Genomic DNA, 18,723 nt, shown 5'->3' with positions numbered 1-18,723 from the left:
AAAACCAGGAGGCAGAGGTTGCAGTGAGCCAAGATCATGCCACCACACTCCAGCCTCTATCTCCAAAAAAAAAAGTATGTATACATATATATGTGTAAATATGTGTATGTAACTATGGAAGTATTCCCTTGTAGCCATCCCAACCTCATTATTTATTTCTAATGGCCTTTATTTTTTCTGGCATCAAGTAGGTACAGACAGTATATTACATAATGAGGACATGAAGAGGAGAAATGATACTAAGTCAACTCTAACTTTGTCTTAAAACTTATTTAGTTTTCAATAAGAAAAACATCATCTTTGGTGCAATGATGGAATTGGATTCGGAACTTGCCATATATACATATATATATATATATATTTTTTCTTTTTTCTTTTTTTTTTTTTTTTGAGACGGAGTCTCGCTCTGTTGCCCAGGCTGGAGTACAGTGGCGTGATCTTGGCTCACTGCAAGCTCTGCCTCCTGGGTTCATGCCATTCTCCTGCCTCAGCCTTCAGAGTAGCTGGGACTACAGGCGCCTGCCACCATGCCCAGCTAATTTTTTTTTAATTATTATTTTTAGTAGAGACAGAGTTTCCTTGTGTTAGCCAGGATGGTCTCGATCTCCTGACCTCGTGATCCGCCCGCCTCAGCCTCCCAAAGTGTAGGGATTACAGGCGTGAGCCACTGCACCCGACCGGAACTTGCCATATTTTATTGGAGGCAACCTCAAGCTGTGTAGAATGCTTTTCTATTTGTATTAACAAGAAAGTTGTCCACATTTCGTGACGCGAATCCCAAATCTTTTTTTTTTTTTGAGACGGAGTCTCGCTCTGACGCCCAGGCTGGTGTGCGGTGGTGCGATCTCAGCTCACTGCAAGCTCTGCCTCCTGGGTTTACGCCATTCTCCTGCCTCAGCCTCGAATCCCAATTCTAAGAAAGCAAAATTGATGGTACTTAAATGTTGCAGATTTATTTTATGTAGTGCTTGTTTCAGGAGACGTTTTTGTAACAATTTATTCCTTTCTAGTTAGACCTGGATTCCCCCTAGCTGGGTTTGACCTGGATGCCTCCCAGCTAAGCTAGATGGCCAAGAGTGTCTGTTGGACTGTTTTCAGCATGGGGCTCTTCCTGTGTCGTTAAGATAGGACCAGGAACCCTGAAGCACATGATCATCTTTTCTTGCAGGTCAGGAAGCTCTCCCACAACCAGACGGAGAACTATGGGAGACGGACCCTATTATTATGTTGCTGTTCACTGTGGCGTAGTCAACAAGTTGTGTGGTTACTCTGTGGGCCCTGCAGGCTGTTGAACAATCCCTCTACTGACTTCTGTTTTTTCTTTTTTAAAGCCATCAACTGGCTTGCCAGATCTCCCCTTCCTACCTATTATTTAGAGACTTAGGCTTAAGATGCTCCCAAACAAACACCTACCAGCAGGAAGGGAAAGCCATAATTTATATATCTTATCAACCTAAGCAATAGTACAAAGAGATTTTTTTTTTTTTTTGAAGTGGCAATCCTGAAAATGTTTACACAGACCTCCAAGTGTGGGGGCTAGGGGATGAAAGGGAAAGAACAGGAGAGAATATCTTTAATCTCATCATCCTGGGAAGAAAATAAACTATCCCTAAAGAGTTTATATGCATATAAAAATATATGTATATATGTATAAATACATATATGTGTGTGTGTATATATGTGTATATATGTGTAAATACATACAAGCTTTGAACCACCTTTTATAAAGCTTTTCAGACTCTGTGTGTGTTGGGGGGGTGGTCAACTTTGAAACAGTAAAAATGCATGTGATAACTTTTTAAAATGTACTGAAGGGCAAGTAATAAAATCTCTCAGCCAGGAGTGGTGGCTCACACCTAGCACTCAGGGAGGCTGAGGCAGGCAGATCACGTGAGCCCCAGGAGTTTGAGCCCATCCTGGGCATCATGGCAAAACCCTGTCTCTACAAAAGAAAAAGTATAAAAATTAGCCAGATGTGGTGGCACCCACCTGTTATCCCAAGTGCTTGGGAGTCTAAGGCGGGAGGATCATTGAGTCTGGGAGATGGAAGTTACAGTGAGCTGTGATCATGCCACTGCACTCTAACCTGGGTGTACTCCAGTCTGGGTAATAGAGCAAGACCCTGTCTCAAAAAAAAAAAAAAAAAGAGTCTGTCTTTTACTCTCAGGACTTTAGTCCCAGAGGCAACTGTACTTCAACTATATTTATCAGTTTTTCTCAATGTGTTCGGGGACAGCCTGGTATATGCCAGCATGTTTGTGCACACATACACAAATGTACATACTTTTTATATGTTTTTGTGTATATGTACTTTTCTTGTTACTTCTCTATACAAATAGGAGCACACTCTGTGCCTTGATTTCTTTTTAACCTAACAATATTTCCTGGAGAATGATCTATGCACAGTAGATCTACCTCTTTTTTTTTTTTTTTTGGCAGAGTTTTGCTCTTATTGCCCAGGCTGGAGTGCAATGGCAGGATCTCGGCTCACCACAACCTTGGCCTCCTGGGTTCAAGCGATTCTCCTGCCTCAGCCTCCCAAGTAGCTAGGATTACAGGCATGCGCCACCATGCCTGGCTAACTTTGTATATTTAGTAGAGACGGGGTTTGTCCATGTTGGTCAGGCTGGTCTCAAATTCCCTACCTCAGGTGATTCACCTGCCTCGGCCTCCCAAAGTGCTGGGATGACAGGCGTGAGCCACCAATCCCGGCATTTTTTTTTTTTTTTTTTGAGATGGGGTCTCGCTGTGTTGTCCAGGCTGGAGTGCAGTGGCACAATCTCAATTCACAGCAGCCTCAACTTCCTGGATTCAAGTGATCCTCTCACCTCAGCCGCCCAAGTAGCTGGGACCATGGGTGTATGCCACCATGCTTGACTAATTTTTTAGTTTTTAGTAGAGACGGGGTTTCACCGTGTTGCCCAGGCTGGTCTTGAACTTCTGCGCTTAAGCAATCTACACGCCTCAGTCTCCCAAAGTGCTGGGATTTACAAGCATGAGCCACCTCACCCGGCCTACCTCATTTTTTAAATAGCTCTTTAGTTTTAAACCTAGGGATTAAGAAAAAATAAACAAATAACTGTTTAGTAATTCATTATATGGATGTAACCCTAATTTATTTAACCAGTCTTTTATTAATGGCTATTGAAGGAAGATCCCTTTAAAACTGCTTCTTTATATTAAATCTTAATGAATGACTTTAAAGCCAATTACATATAAAAGTTGTAAGTATATGGGTAGGTACTCTTCTATTTTAAAGAATTTTGCATTCTATTTGTTTTTTAAACCATTTTCAGTGTTGTCTTGTGAGGACTGTGTTTTAAATAGCAGCCTCAAGGTACTGATTATGATTTTGGTCTTATTTATTTATTTATTTTCGAGACAAGGTCTTTGTCCCTCACCTGCTGGAGTGCAGGGGCATAATCATGGCTCACTGCAGCCTTGACCTCTCGGGCTCAAGTGATCCTCCCACCTCAGCCTCCCAAGTAGCTAGGTAGCTAGGACCACAGGCGTATACCACCATGCAATTTTTTTTTTTTTTTTTCTCATAGAAATGGAGTCTCTCCCTGTGTTGCCCAGGCTGGTCTCGAACTCCTAGGCCCAAGCAATCCCCCCACCTCAGCCTCCCAAGGTACGGGGATTACAGACATCAGTCACCACCCCGGCCCTGATTATGTCTTTAGTCAGTAGCGTACAATTCTAAGAATCCTAGTAATTACTGGGGGAAGGTGATAGGAATGGTATTTGCAAAGGAGGTTGCTTCTGGAAAATGAAGCAGGCCTGTTTTAAAAATATATCCATCATTTGAAACCTGACATTTTACCCTAACAGAGTCACCCAGAGACAGTTTTAAACAGTTTCTGGTTTATATTTCAGGGAAGCTGGATATTTTTGTGTGATTTCTTTTTTTTGAAGCCATAGAACCCTAGCTTGCTAGTTTGAAAGTCTCAGTTGTTAAAACCTCTAAAACTGGCCGGGCGCAGTGGCTCACGCCTGTAATCCCAGCACTTTGGGAGGCCGAGGCGGGCGGATCACAAGGTCAGGAGATCGAGACCATCCTGGCTAACACCGTGAAACCCCGTCTCTACTAAAAAAACTACAAAAAACTAGCCGGGCGAGGTGGCGGCGCCTGTAGTCCCAGCTACTTGGGAGGCTGAGGCAGAAGAATGGCGGGAACCCGGGGGGCGGAGCTTGCAGTGAGCCGAGATCGCGCCACTGCACTCCAGCCTGGGGCAGAGCAAGACTCCGTCTCAAAAAAAAAAAAAAAAAAAAAAAAACCTCTAAAACTTAAGAATGAAAAAATAAAACACTGATCGTGTACATTTTATGTTGTAAGTTTCTTCGTTTATTCATTTTTTCTGTCTTTCTTCCTTTGTTTTAAGTAACAAACTCCAGTGGTACTATCCCTTTAAGTATTTTAGTGATTTTATTTATTTTTATTTTGTGAATATTAAAGAGTTTAACTCAAAAAGTTTATATGCTACATATATACATTATAGGATTTTAAAAACTGAAATAGAGATAATAAAATCATTAATTTTTAAGTTAAAATTTGTCCTAACCTTTAATCAAGCAACCTCTCGAAAGAAGATTAAAAATTAATATATTTGATATCTTTATGATGCAAGGACATAAACAAAATTGATATATGTCCTTTTCTTTCCGGAGAAAGGATTTCTGCTATTATACTTCAATAAGAACATCAGCATCCATAGCCTTACGTATTACTGAAGCATTGATGTTTCTTTTTTGTGAAAGCGGTTAGGAGTGCAGAAAGACCGGCCGGGCGCAGTGGCTCACGCCTGTAATCCCAGCACTTTGGGAGGTCGAGGTGGGCGGATCACGAGGTCAGGAGTTCAAGACCAGCCTGACCAACATGGTGAAACCCCATCTCTACTAAAAATACAAAAATTAGCCAGGTGTGGTGGTGCATGCCTGTAATCCCAGCTACTTGGGAGGCTGAGGCAGGAGAATCGAGTGAACCCAGGAGGCTGAGGTTGCACCGAGCTGAGACCACACCACTGCACTCCAGCCTGGTGACAGAGCGAGACTCCATCTCCAAAAAAAAAAAAAAAAGGAGTGGAGAAAGACCTACTAGTTGATCTGGTTTACCTACTTTACCTACCAGCACTCAGGAGTCACACTGGTTGAACTTGATATTTGTTCAGTCCTGTCACCTGGCTCTGCACATACTTAAAATAATTGCACACAATCTTGTGTGTGAAAAACCTAAAAACATGATGTGAATATGTGACGATTGCTTTTTGGAGGATGCAAATGACCAATTATGTCTGTTTCACAAGTTGTGCCATGTTTCCAAACTCATTTTGGTAATAGATCTCAAGAACATCACCTGAGTAAGGGATGGAGAAAATTCTAGAAGTGCTGTGTAATTGAGAACACCTGAAAAGAGGAAGAAGAAGGATTTTTTAAGTAGGTTTTTGGGACACAGTGGCTCATGTTGTCATCCCAGCACTTTGGGAGGCCAAGGCAGGAGGTTCACTTGAGGCCAAGAGTTCAAGAGCAGCCTAGGCACTATAGGGAGATCCTGTCTCTACCAATAAGTAAAGAATTAAATAAATAGATAATTAAATAATTTTTTAAAATTGATTTGATTCATGGTTTTACTGTGACACTGGAATCTGCGGTCTTGTAAGGGAACTGAAGTAACAGAGGGAAACGTTTCCTGGTAAAACAAAATAGAAATAATTTTGTGGTGAAAACTGTATACCAATTTTATAGTTAGTGTACTATAATAACTATTAAATAACTTAAAATTTATTTTGCTAATTTAAAGCCCATAATGGTAGTTTCTTCCCCGCTCATTCTGTGATAAATATGAAATGTGCCAAAGGAACATGGTCACCAAGTCATAACGAGACAGCATTTGAAAAAAAATTATCACAACATCCTAAGGACAAACAGGTTTCTGTTCAGTTTAGGCTAGGGGTAGAAAGAAGAGGAAGAGAAAGATCACAGAAGTTGAGATTTACATGTGGTGACTTGGAAATGAGAAGGAAACTTCTGAAGGTGAGGGAATTGGAAAGAACTTTTTTCTTCAAGCTTGGGAGGAATTACATGAAACATTCCTTGGTTAAGGGGCTCAGAATAAAATCACAGGCAAGAGAAGAAAAAGATAACGGGAATTTGTCAACAACAGAGAAGCCATTCTTAAGTTAACTCTGCTTCTCCTTTTCTTCTCTCAGCCATCCTATCCCTTATCCCTTCTCCTTGCTGGAAGTTTTAATTTAGTTGGGGCTCGGAAGGATGTTTTTGTCATGAACCCTGGCAATTGCTATGCTGGGTCATCATTGTACAGGGTTTCTGTTCCTAAAAACTCTTAGAGGAAATGGATTTAGTATTTTTAAAAAAGATAATTCCACTGGGCGTGGTGGCTTATGCCTATAATCCCAGCACTTTGGGAGGCTGAGGCATGTGTATCACCTGAAGTCGGAAGTTCAAGACCAGCCTGGCCAACATAGTGAAACCCTGTCTCTACTAAAAATACAAAAATTAGCTGGGCATGGTGGCATACACCTGTAGTCCCAGCTGCTCAGGAGGCTGAGGCGTGAGAATCGCTTGAACTAGGAAGGTGGAGGTTACAGTGAGCTGAGATCACTCCAGCCTGGATGATAGAGTGAGACTCCGTCTCAAAAAAAATAATAAAATAAATTAAAATTTAAAAAGGTAATTCCTTCTAAAAGAGGAGGACTTCACTTCAGATGTGACTTCTTACCTGAAAGAAAAATTTGATATGCTTCCAGTGGAGGATGTGCTGTAAATATAGAGAAACTAGCATATAGAAAAAAATAACTTGTAAAAAGTGATGACATCGTGTAGTCTTCACTTCAAATATATAGATTTAGCATGTGGAATTGAAGGAACAGTTACCCATCAGTAGGAATTCATGTCTGACTTTACTTGTTTGTCTTAATTCCAGTACACTGGAAACAAACTGATTTTCTAGAAACTGTGGCTCCTTTCAGAAGCAAATCTGACTTAGGGTGCCTGGGGAAGTAGAGCCCACTCTTTGTTCTGGTTGCTTTTGCAGCTTACTTTCCTTTTACTTCAGATATCAAATTATGAACTAACTAGGCAGGAAGATGTGGAGGAAGCCCTGTGTCCTGTTCCTTTACCCCACAAAGCAGACAGTGTTAGGATGTTATCATTTCGACAGTGGGAAGGAAATAAATTGAAGAAGAACTCCAAACTATACAACTGACATCAGTAAGGAGTCCTTGTTTCATTATCAGAAATCTAAAATTGGCTGCATATGGTGGCTTACGCCGGTAATCCCTGCACTTTGGCAAGACTGAGGTGGGAGGATCGCTTGAGCCTGGGAGTTTGAGATCAGCCTGGGCAACGTAGCAAGACCCTTCTCTATTTAAAAAAAAAAAGAAATCTAAAATTACCTAGGTAGATTCAAAGGCTGCCAACAATTGTGTGGGAAAATAGTGTAATTGTTTTAGAAATGAACATGTAAAATGTGGATCCTAGATTTTGCTGCTAAACCCATTATCTTTCCTTTAAAATCTGCTCCCTTGTTGTAATATTTGTTTCAGTTCACCCTCATTCTGCTGGTAACTTGGACTTGACACCTTGATGTCTTTCATAAGTGTTTCCTCCTCACCCATTTACCCTAAGTCCTGATGATTTTTCTTTTTTTTTTGAGACAGAGTCTCACTCTGTTACTCAGGCTGGAGTGCAGTGACTCAGTCTTGGCTCACTGCAACCTTCACCTTCCTGGTTCAAGCGGTTCTCCTGCCTCAGCCTCCTGAGTACTGCAACCACCGCCTCCGGAGTTCCAGTACTTCTCCTGCCTCAGTCTTCCTCGTAGCTGGGATTACAGGCACATGCCACTGCACCCGGCTAAGTTTTGTGTTTCAGAGCAGGTTTCGTTCTGTTGGCCAGGCTTGTCTCGAACTCCTGGGCTCGAGCCATCCACCCACCTTGGCCTTCCAAAGTGCTGGGATGACAGGCATGAGCCAACACACCTGGCCCTGATTTTTCTTCCTCTTATGTCCATCCCTTTCTCTTAGTTCCTGATGTAGCTACCCTGGTTCAGGCTACCTGCACCATTGAAATTCAACACCTGTTGCTTTCTGATACCATTTTCATTTATTTGGTGAAAAATTCTTGAGGGTCCATTGTGTGTCGGGCTGTATGCTGAGGATTCAGCTGGAAAACACAATTTCAATTTCCTTGTCTTTGGAAATTTACATTTTAATGAGGAAACAAGTCTACCACCAAGTGCAGTTTAGTGAGACAGTTAAAGGATTCAGAAGAGACACCAAAATCTCTACTTGTTTCATGGCATCGTGTTTTGATTCATGTAGTTTTAATATTTAAAACTTTTTTTCTTGTTTTCAGATGTTCACTTTGTACTTTAATCCCTCTTCTATCCCTAATGGATGTGGCAACACCTAGTTACTATGTTCTTAATAATAGCCTTCCAAGTGATGTTTGACCAAGAAACACCTTTCACCCCTCTCTTCAGACAAAATAAACCTAATTTATTCACAGGTGCCACAGCCCTATTACTATCTGAATCTATTACACTTAGGAATCTAAAACAGTATCCAGATGGGCTGATTCAAAAAGCCTTTTAGAGCAGAGCTTCTCACACATAGACTGGGATTTTGTTACAGCATGGATCCTGATTCGGTGGGTTGTGGGCGGCCTAAGCGTGTGTATTTCTGAGGAGCTTCCGGGTGATGCTGCTGCCACTTGGAAGTTGAACATGTGTTGTGTTAACAGGGTTTTAGAAGATGTAAAGAGATAAGGAATTAAAATTAAAAACAAGTGGGGGTACATTTTCTTCTAGCTATATGGGTGGATCCTATAGTCTGCCCATCCTGTTAACTCTCATTTGCTCTCACTAATCTCAGTCAACAATCAACTACCCGGCGGGGTTGGCTCTTATCCCTGCACCCAGAGACAGTGAATCCTACCAGTGATCTAACCAGAAAGTTGCCATCCTCTATCCACCCCTTACCCCTGGGGAGTTAGTCTCCTGCATGTCTTGGGGAGCTATGATAAGGTGTGCACCCACCCCCGGCCATTGAGTAATGGAAAACCCCGTCTTTAGCAGTGAGAGGTGTTCCTTTTGGCACTCTGCCTCTAGCCAACTGGTTTGTGTAACCGTTGGGCTCCAGGAATGCCTTCTGAGGCAAGTCTGTATCCTACCATGTATAATCAGGAATTGGCAGAAAATTTATCTTTAGCTTTTAAGATTCCCGTTAGAGAGTCGTAACTTGTAACCTTGATGGTTGAGTGACCTGCCTGTGACCGCTGAAAGAGCCTGCCAGAGTGGAGTGCAACTGTCTCCCTATTCTGCTTGAGTGTTTTTCCTGCTGATTGTGACTCTTTTACTGGCTCCACCTGTGTACTCTTCTGTTCTGCAGATATTCTTGTAGACTGAAGACAGAAAAGCAGTTGCTACAGGCAATTGGCTCCTGAATCTTTACAGCCAATACTAGAAGGAATTCTTTTCATCTCTTCTTAGGAAACTTTCCTGTGGAATTCCCCCCACAGATTGGATTGCAACAATGGCTTTTAGATTCATGAGATCTATGTTAAAACAAACGGAGGAACCTTGATGATATCAGGCTGATGAGGAGGAACTGGTAAATGGCCTGGTTCTGTGGATTTTTCCAAGTTCAACTTGTATCAGAATCACCTGGAAAACATTAAACCAGCTTACTTGTTATTTGCTAGGCCATGTGCCCCAGGTAGTTGTAATTGCTGGGCAAATTGCTGGGCCCTGTGCCCCTCCTAGTTCTAATGCAGTGGGTCTTAAGCATAATCTGAGAATTTGTAACATTTCCTCTTCCTCCCCATGTCTTGTAAACAGAACGGTGATGACCATAGAGCAGGGTACGTGTTCACAATTGCACCTGCACTGTTGATTGTAGTCACCATCATTACCCCCCAATCCTCATAGATTTGTTACTTGGTTTTTGTTGTTGTTTTAACACTAAGCCCCAAGGAAACAGCAATTCTTCTGGTATACCTGGCAGCCTTTTGTGGTAAACCAGCCCGCTTTCTGTAAGGCTTCTTAGTTTATTCTAGGAGTAGAGACCTGATCTTCTTTGGGAGGGATATATAGAAGCATAGGATGGGAGCAGCTGGGAAACTTGCTTCCCACCCACCTTCTTATCATTAAAAATTCAAAAAATTAATTTGAGTTTTTGGCAGCTGAGACAGGGTGAAGGAAGGGAAAGTTGGCTGATCTGTTTTCATTCTTCCAAATCCCTTAGATATACCTTGTTTGCATTATGAAGATAAGATATTGATTTGGTTTTTGTTTTGCTAGCACTCCTTATTATTGAAGGTGACTAATACCTGCTTTCTGTTGAATGCAGTTCAGGAGCATCCCAGGAGGAACAGAATCATCTTGGTCTTGGTGACCTTCCCTCTGATGAGGAGGAAGTCATCAACAGTTCTGATGAAGATGATGTCAGCTCTGAGTCAAGTAAAGGAGAGCCTGACCCTCTGGACTATAAACAGGTATATTTTGATACTTAATTGCTTCTTGACCTCCCTCTATGCTTGGGAATGATATTTGTCTGCATGATAGGCATAGAAACCCTCATGAGTTTTCTTAAAACTCATATAACACTTTACAAATTTAAATTTAATTCCTGCTATAATGTGGCACCTAAAATATTCTCATGTTACCAAGTATGTATCACTTAGAGATTACTTAGTGATTTTTGAGAAATTATTATTATTATTTCGAGACAGAGTCTTGCTCTGTTGCCCAGGCTGGAGTACAATGGCACCATCTCAGCTCACTTCAACCTTCGCCTCCTGGGTTCAAGCCATCCTCCTGCCTCAGCATCCCGAGTAGCTGGCATTACAGACATCTGCCACCATGCCTGGCTAATTTTTCTGTTTTTAGTAGAGACGGAGTTTCACTATGTTGGCCAGGCTGGCCTCAAACTCCTGACCTCAAGTGATCCACCTGCCTCAGCCTCCCAAAGTGCTGGGATTACAGGCGTGAGCCATGGTGCCCAGCAAAGAAATTCTTTTTCCTAATGTCCAGTGGCTTTCTTTTTGATAACAGAACCCTGCCTTGGAATTGTTCCCATACTGCTACCAAGTTTTTGTAGATTTTTTTGAAATAAAGGAATTATATGCATCTTAGGCTCAAATTATTTTGGGAAAGAATAAAGATGACTGTTAATAGTACATCATCATTTGCTTTGAAATAATGCAGTGTGTGTATGAGTTTGCGGGCAGCACCGCATACATGAAGATTGTCCATGTGTTCAGAGTTGTTTAAGATGCATGAGGGCCGGGCACGATGGCTCACACCTATAATCCCAGCACTTTGGGAGGCCGAGGGGGGCGGATCATGAGGTCAGAAGATCAAGACCATCCTGGCTAACATGGTGAAACCCCGTCTCTACTAAAAATACAAAAAATTAGCCAAACCTGGTGGTGGGCACCTATATTCCCATCCACTCGGGAGGCTGAGGCAGGAGAATGGAGTGAACCCAGGAGGCGGAGCTTGCAGTGAGCCAAGACTGTGCTACTGCACTCCAGCCTGGGCGACAGAGCGAGACTCCGTCTCAAAAAAAAAAAAAAAAAAGATGCATGATGCGGGGGTTCATTATAATGTCTCTCTAGTTTGGCATGAATATATTTATCTCTTTCATTTGAAACCACATTTTTAGAAAGGTGTTATTAAAGGGAAAAAAGTTAGTACATCACCAGTATCCCCAGGAATGTTACAGCAAGGTGGAATTTGAAAAGATCCATGCAGCATAGCAAGCCATGGAGAAAATTCGTGTGCCATAATTTCACCTAATTCCTGTGCCATAATTTTATCAATCTATTATCCTTCCTGTTTAATATTTTTGCTCTGTTTAAATTTATTTTCAACCTTAATGAATGGCCTGTGTGCAGCAGTCTGAATTTAAGTCCCAGATCCATCAGCTATGATCTGGGCAACTTTGGGCCAATTATTTAACCTTTTGGTACTAAAGGGTATCATTTATAGATAAAAAAAGAATAGTACTCATAGAATTGTGAGGATTAAATAATTTGATACATGGAAAGCATTCGAATACTGATGCTATTCAGTATTATAATAGCTCATAATAGCCATTATGAGCACATAATAGCTCAGTGATCATTTATTTATAACTAGCAAGATTTCATTTCTATGCTCTGAAGTATTAAATCATGGTGTTGGGAGTAACCACTATAAATTACTTAGGCTAGTGAATCTGTAAAACCCCTAAGACAGATGAGTGACTCTTTTCTTAAAGACCCACAGCACTCAACCATGTATAGATTTTACTTTGACTATCATGTAATTCCTTTTGTGTCTTGCTGGTGTCTGTCTTGCTTTAATTTGAAAGCTCATTTTCCATGTTGCAGCTTCATGGACATAGATTCTACAAATATTTATAGAATTCACACTGTGTTCCAGGTACTACTGGCATTTACTAGAGATAAGCAGTACTCAGATTCTAAGCTTCTATGTAGCCCACATTCTTTTCTTTTGAGATGGAGTTTCGCATTTGTTGCCCAGGCTGGAATGCAGTGGTGCTATCTCGACTCACTGCAACCTCTGCCTCCCGGGTTCAAGCAATTCTCCTGCCTCGGCCTCCCGAAGAGCTGGAATTACAGGCACCCATCACCATACTCAGCTAATTTTTGTATTTTTAGTAGAGACAGGGTTTCACTATGTTGGCCAGGCTGGTCTCGAACTCCCGACCTCAGGTGATCCACCCACCTTGGCCTCCTAAAGTGCTGGGATTATAGATGTGAGCCACCATGCCCAGCCTCAAATTGTCTTCTTGAGGGCCGTAATTAAATCAATCCTGACTCTCATTGAAAAGCAACTCCGAGTTTTTTCTTTTCCTAGCAGACACTCTTTTCTATTGTTTTGGTCTAGTTGTTTGTTTTGCCTGAATCTTTTCCCATTTCTTTCCATATTTCTTGGAGCACTGACCAAAATTGGTTTCCACATTCTATCAGGGATCTCACTGATATATCGTATAAAGGAAGGATTAATCTTTAACCCAGCAGTGTTATGTCTCTTTCCAACACATCCTGTGATAACACCGCCTGGTTGACTCATTCATTTTGTGGTCAGTGGAGACTCCCAGGGTTCCTTCCTCTGCGTTTGTGCCTGCCTTTCCTTTCTCTTCCTGTATTTATATTATTATTTTATGTTATTAGTTGTGCTGTATTGCAGTAGCCCTGTTAAATTTTTATCCTTTTTTTTGTTGTTGTTAAAAAAAGGACTATTTCTTTAATCATAGACATTGTTTTTAGTGAAACAATAGATAAGACTTTTTTTAGTGAAACAGAATACAAATTTTTTTCATCATCTCAAGCATTTACCAAGCCTTTATGTGATTGTGTTACAGACATTCCCGTTATACTCTTATTTTAAAATGTACAATAAATTACTGTACATGTTGACTGGTAACTCTATTGTGCTATCAAATACTAGATTTTGTTCATTCTATCTAACTGTGTTTTTGTACCCATTAAATATTCCCAATACCCTCCACCCCCAATCATGGACACTGAACATTTTTTACCTGATGCCACTAGTACTAATAATTTCCCTCCTTTAGAATTCTCAGCCACGCTAATGAATTTTCTCTCTCTGTCTCTTCATCTGGAACAACAATAATAATAATAGAATAGTCTCTTTCTTTCTAGACACTTGTTAATCCATCTGGCCACAGCCTGGTGAATGCCTTTCTCTTAAGTAATTTGCTTTCATAGTGGTAAGAACACAGTCTTTGGAGTCAGATTGCCTGCATTTCCACCACTTACTAGCTCTGTGATCTTGAACAACTTACTTAATTTTACTTTGCCTTAGTTTCCCCGACTGTAAAAAGAGGAGGAATAGAAGTGGACACTTGACTTTATTTTCTAAGATTATTGTATTAAGTGATTATACGCTGTTTAGAACGGGGCTTAACACAAAGTGAATGCTTAGTAGATTTTTACCTATTATTGATTTTTTTTTTTTTTTTTTTTTTTTTTGAGACGGAGTCTCGTTCTGTTGCCCAGGCTTGAGTGCAGTGGCGCGATCTCGGCTCACTGCAAGCTCCGCCGCCTCCCGGGTTCACGCCATTCTCCTGCCTCAGCCTCCCGAGAAGCTGGGACTACAGGTGCCTGCCACCATGCCCGGGTAATTTTTTTATACTTTTTTTTAGTAGAGATGGGGTTTCACCTTGTTCACCAGGATGGTCTCGATCTCCTGACCTCGTGATCCACCCGCCTTGGCCTCCCAAAGTACTGGGATTACAGGCGTGAGCCACTGTACCCGGCCTTTTTTTTTTTTTTTTTTTTTTTTTTTTTTTAAGATGAAGTTTCTCTCTTGTCTCCCAGGCTGGAGTACAATGGTGTGATCTCGGCTCACTACGACCTCCGTTTCCCGGGTTCAAGTGATTCTCTTGCCTGAGCCTCCTGAGTAACTGGGATTACAGGCATGTGCCACCACACCCGGCTAATTTTGTATTTTTAGTAGAGACGGAGTTTCTCCACGTTGGTCAGGCTGGTCTCGAACTTCTGACCTTGGGTTATCTGCCCACGTCGGCCTCCCAAAGTGCTAGGATTACAGGCATGAGCCATCGCACCTGGCTGCTATTATTAATTTTTATGAAAATAAGCAAGCCAAATCTTAAACATCTCAAGTCAAGCTTTCTGTAATCTTAACCAATAAACATATTGTTTCTGGCTTGCCTTTTCTTATCTATGAGTAAATATGAAACTTATTTACATGTAAGGTAGTATTTTGTTTTAATGGGAAAACTTGAAATTTGGCATCCTAAGACCTGGGTTTTAGTCTTAGATTTGTCACTTACTAACTGTGTGACCTTGGTTGAGTAATTTTTTAAAGTCAGTTTATTTACACAAGTATCACTTCACAATTGATTTCAGATGACTTAAAAAAAAATCTGTGTAATACCAAAAGTCAAAATGTTTTTTTAAAGAAATCGGGGTGTCAGCATATAAACCGTGCTGGAATCACTGGATATCCACCTGCAAAAGGATGACATTGCACCCCCTTCTTTTCAACATACACAAAAACTAACTCAAAATGGATTATAGACCTAAATGTAACAGCTCAGGCCCAGTGTGGTGGTTTGGCTGGGCACGGTGGCTCACATCTGTAATCCCAGCAGTTTGGGAGGTCAAGGCGGGCAGATCACTTGAGGTCAGGAGTTCGAGACCAGTCTGGCCAACATGGTGAAATCCCATCTCTACTAAAAATACAAAAATTAGCCCAGTGTGGTGGTGCATGCCTGTAATCCCAGCTACTCGGGAGGCTGAGGCAGGAGAATTGCTTGAACCCAGGTTGCGGAGGTTGCAGTGAGCCGAGATCGCACCATTGCACTCCAGCCTGGGTGACAGAGCTAGACTCCATCTCCAAAAAAAAAAAGAAAAAAAGAAACTCAAACAGTAAGAAGATCAATCACCCAGGCTTAAGGATCTGAATAGACTAAAGAAGATATACAGCGACCAATAAGCATGTAAAAAGGTGTTCAACATCATAAACCATTAAAGAAATGCAAAGCGAAGCTTCAGTGAGGTACCACTGCACACCTACTAGGGTGTCCATAATCAGGAAGATGTACAGTAACGAGTGCTAGTCAGGATGTGGAGAAATGGGAGTCCTTGTAGGATCTAAAATGGTGCAGCCACTTTGGAAAACAGTCTGGTAGCTCTGAAAAGTTTAAATATAGGGTTACCATATGACCTAGCAATGCTACTCTTAAGTATCCATCCAAGAGATATGAAAACATATGTCCACACAAAAACTTGTAGAGGAATGTTCATAGCAGCATTATTCATAATAATAAAAAAAGTAGAAAGGGCCAGGTGTGGTGGCTCATGCCTGTAATCCCAGCACTTTGGGAGGCCAAGGTGGGCAGATCACTTGAGGTCAGGAGTTCGGTAGCAGCTTGACCAACATGGTGAAACCCCATCTCTACTAAAAGTACAAAAATTAGCCAGGTGTGGTGGTGCACATCTGTAATTTCAGCTACTTGGGAGGCTGAGGCAGGAGAATCGCTTGAACCCAGGAGGCAGAGGTTGCAGCAAGCCAAGATCATGCCACTGTACTCCAGCCTGGCCGGCAGAGTGAGACTCTGACTCAAAAAAAAAAAAAAAGTAGAAAGAACCCAAATACTAATCAAATGATGAGTGGATAAACTAAATGTGATATATTCCTGTAATGGAATACTATTCAGCCATAAAGTAGGAATGACTGATAATGGGCATGGAGTTTCTTTTTTTTCTTTTTTTTTTTTTTATTTGAGATGGGGTCTTGCTCTGTCACCCAGGCTGGAGTGCAGTAGTGCAATCATGTTCACTGCAGCCTCAACCTCGTTGACTCAAGCGATCTCTCGCCTCTGCCTCCTTAGTAGCTAGGATTACAGGTATTCATAACCATGCCCAGCTAATTGTTTTTTTTTAAAGACATGGTCTTGCCATGGTTCCCAAGCTGGCATCCAACTCCTGGCTTCAAGCAGTCCTCCTGCCCTGGCCTCCCAAAGTGTTGGGATTATAGGCATGGGCCACTGCACCTGTCCTGAATTGTATACTTTAAAAGAGTGAAAACATATTTTGTGGTGTGTGAATTATTTCTCTACAAAGCTGTAATAAAATAAGCCTTGCTGAAGGAAAAACAGTAGTGCTAATGGAAGATTTGTACAGAGTAATGTCTATCATGTAGTCCTATTCATTAGCTGAGGATGGGCCACAAATTTGGCTTTCTAGCAACTCAGGAAAAATCGGTGATATCAGGCTGAGTATGGTGGCTCACGCCTATAATCCCAGCACTTTGGGAGGCCAAGGAAGGAGGATAGCTTGAGACCAAGCTGGGCAGCATAGTGAGACCTTGTCTCTACGAAAAATAAATAAGATTAGCCAGGCGTGGCAGTGCAAGCCCCTGGGAAGTTGAGGCTACAATGAGCTATATTCAGGCCACTGCACTCTAGTCTGCACTCTAGTCTGAGCAACAGAGCAAGACCCTATTGTAGAAAAACAAAACAAAACAAAACAGAAAAAGAAAAAACAAGCCAGACGTGGTGGCTCACACCTGTAATCTCAGGACTTTGGGAGGCTGAGGTGGACAGATCTCTTGAACCCAGGAGTTCGAGACCAACCTGGGAAATGTGGCAAAACCCTATGCCTACAAAAAAAACAGACACAAAAAATTAGGTAGGTGCTGTGGTTCGTGCCTGTAGTCTCAGCTACTCAGGAGGCTAAGGTGGAAGAATTGCTTAAACTTAGGAGTTGGAGGTTGCAGTGAGTGGAGATCACACCATAGCATTCCAGCCTGGGCAACAGGGAGGCCTCATCTCACTTAGGAAAAAACAAAATTGGCCTGGCTCTGTGGCTCATGCCTGTAATCTTAGCACTTTGGGAGACTGAGGCAGGCGGATCACCTGAGGTTGGGAGTTCGAGACCAGACTGACCACCATGGAGAAACCAACCCGTCTCTACTAAAAATAAGAAAATTAACCAGGCATGGTGGCACATGTCTATAATCCCAGCTACTCGGGAGGCTGAGGTAGAAGAATCTCTTGAACCCAGGAGGTGGAGGTTGCAGTGAGCCGAGATCGTGGCATTGCACTCCAGCCTGGGGTACAAGAGTGAAACTCAAAAAAAAAAAAAAAAAAAGAAAATTGATACGGTTCTGACATAGATACTGTTTTTCTTCATTTTGCATGAAGAAAAGGAGTTTTATACAAGTTAAGTAACTTGCCTTGGAACCCCAAGTTGGGGTTTTTAACCCAATCTGTCTCTACTAACAACCTGGTACAGCCATGGAAGCTGAATGATGTCAATGGAACATGTTGAGGTGAAATACCTAGCCATGCTGATTTGTCCTGTTGCCTTTTCTAAATTTTTATTTTTATATTTTTTGGTCTTTCCTTTCAGGGCTTAGATGCTTGTTTAAAAAGTAAGATGTATTCTACTTGTTTGTGGTTAGAATAATCATCCTCTTCATCTTTCTTATATATCGATTTCCTTGTTTTTTTTAAAAAATCTTCTTTGTAAAGTAGCTCATATGATACATACTTTCATAAAGAAAGGTCAAAAACCTAAGAGAGCGTTGTTTAGAGATTAATCATGATGTCACCTCATTTTTGAAATAACTTAATGATAAAGAGATGTTTCTCAGGCAAGTCTGGATGTTAACATTTTTTGTTTTTTATTAGAACTCTAGAGTAGGATAGAAGAGGCCTTTTAATAATTCCATTAAAAAGTAATAGGCTGGGCAGGGTGGCTCCTGCCTGTAATCCCAGCACTATGGGAGGCCCAGTTGGGTGGATCCCTTGAGGTCAGAAGTTTGAGACCAGCCTGGCCAACATGGTGAAACCCCATCTCTACTAAAAATACAAAAATTAGTCAGGCACAGTAGTGTGTACCTGTAGTCTCAGCTACTCGGGAGACTGAAGCAGGAGAATTGCTTGAATGTGGGAGGCAGAGGTTGCAGTGAGCCAAGATTCCCACCACTGCACTCCAGCCTAGGCAATAGAGCAAGACTCTGTCTCAAAAAAAAAAAAAAAAAAGGAATGGATAAATTTCACTGAACGTCACTTGTAGTGAACAAATGTGAAATGATAAGAACACAATTAAGAATTTACAAAGCTGGGCTGGCATCAAGAGATCGGAACATAAAACTAGATTTCAGATCAAAGGTTCTGTTTTGGAATTTGTTTGACTTATTTT

At 41.5% G+C, this 18,723-nt stretch overlaps 1 protein-coding gene across 1 annotated transcript in view; it reads left to right on the top strand.

Moving 5' to 3' along the window:
* The window catches only part of FGD6 (FYVE, RhoGEF and PH domain containing 6), a 136,335-nt gene that overhangs the window by 35,298 nt on the left and 82,314 nt on the right, over positions 1–18,723 (top strand). Inside the window, exon 3 of the mRNA XM_025402846.1 lies at positions 10,365–10,509. Within this exon, the coding sequence (XP_025258631.1) occupies positions 10,365–10,509 (145 nt within the window). The remainder of the gene's footprint in view (positions 1–10,364; positions 10,510–18,723) is intronic.

The sequence above is a fragment of the Theropithecus gelada genome, chromosome 11, assembly GCF_003255815.1.
Source record: "Theropithecus gelada isolate Dixy chromosome 11, Tgel_1.0, whole genome shotgun sequence".
Taxonomy (NCBI): domain Eukaryota; kingdom Metazoa; phylum Chordata; class Mammalia; order Primates; family Cercopithecidae; genus Theropithecus; species Theropithecus gelada.
This window is presented reverse-complemented; position numbering and strand designations above follow the sequence as displayed.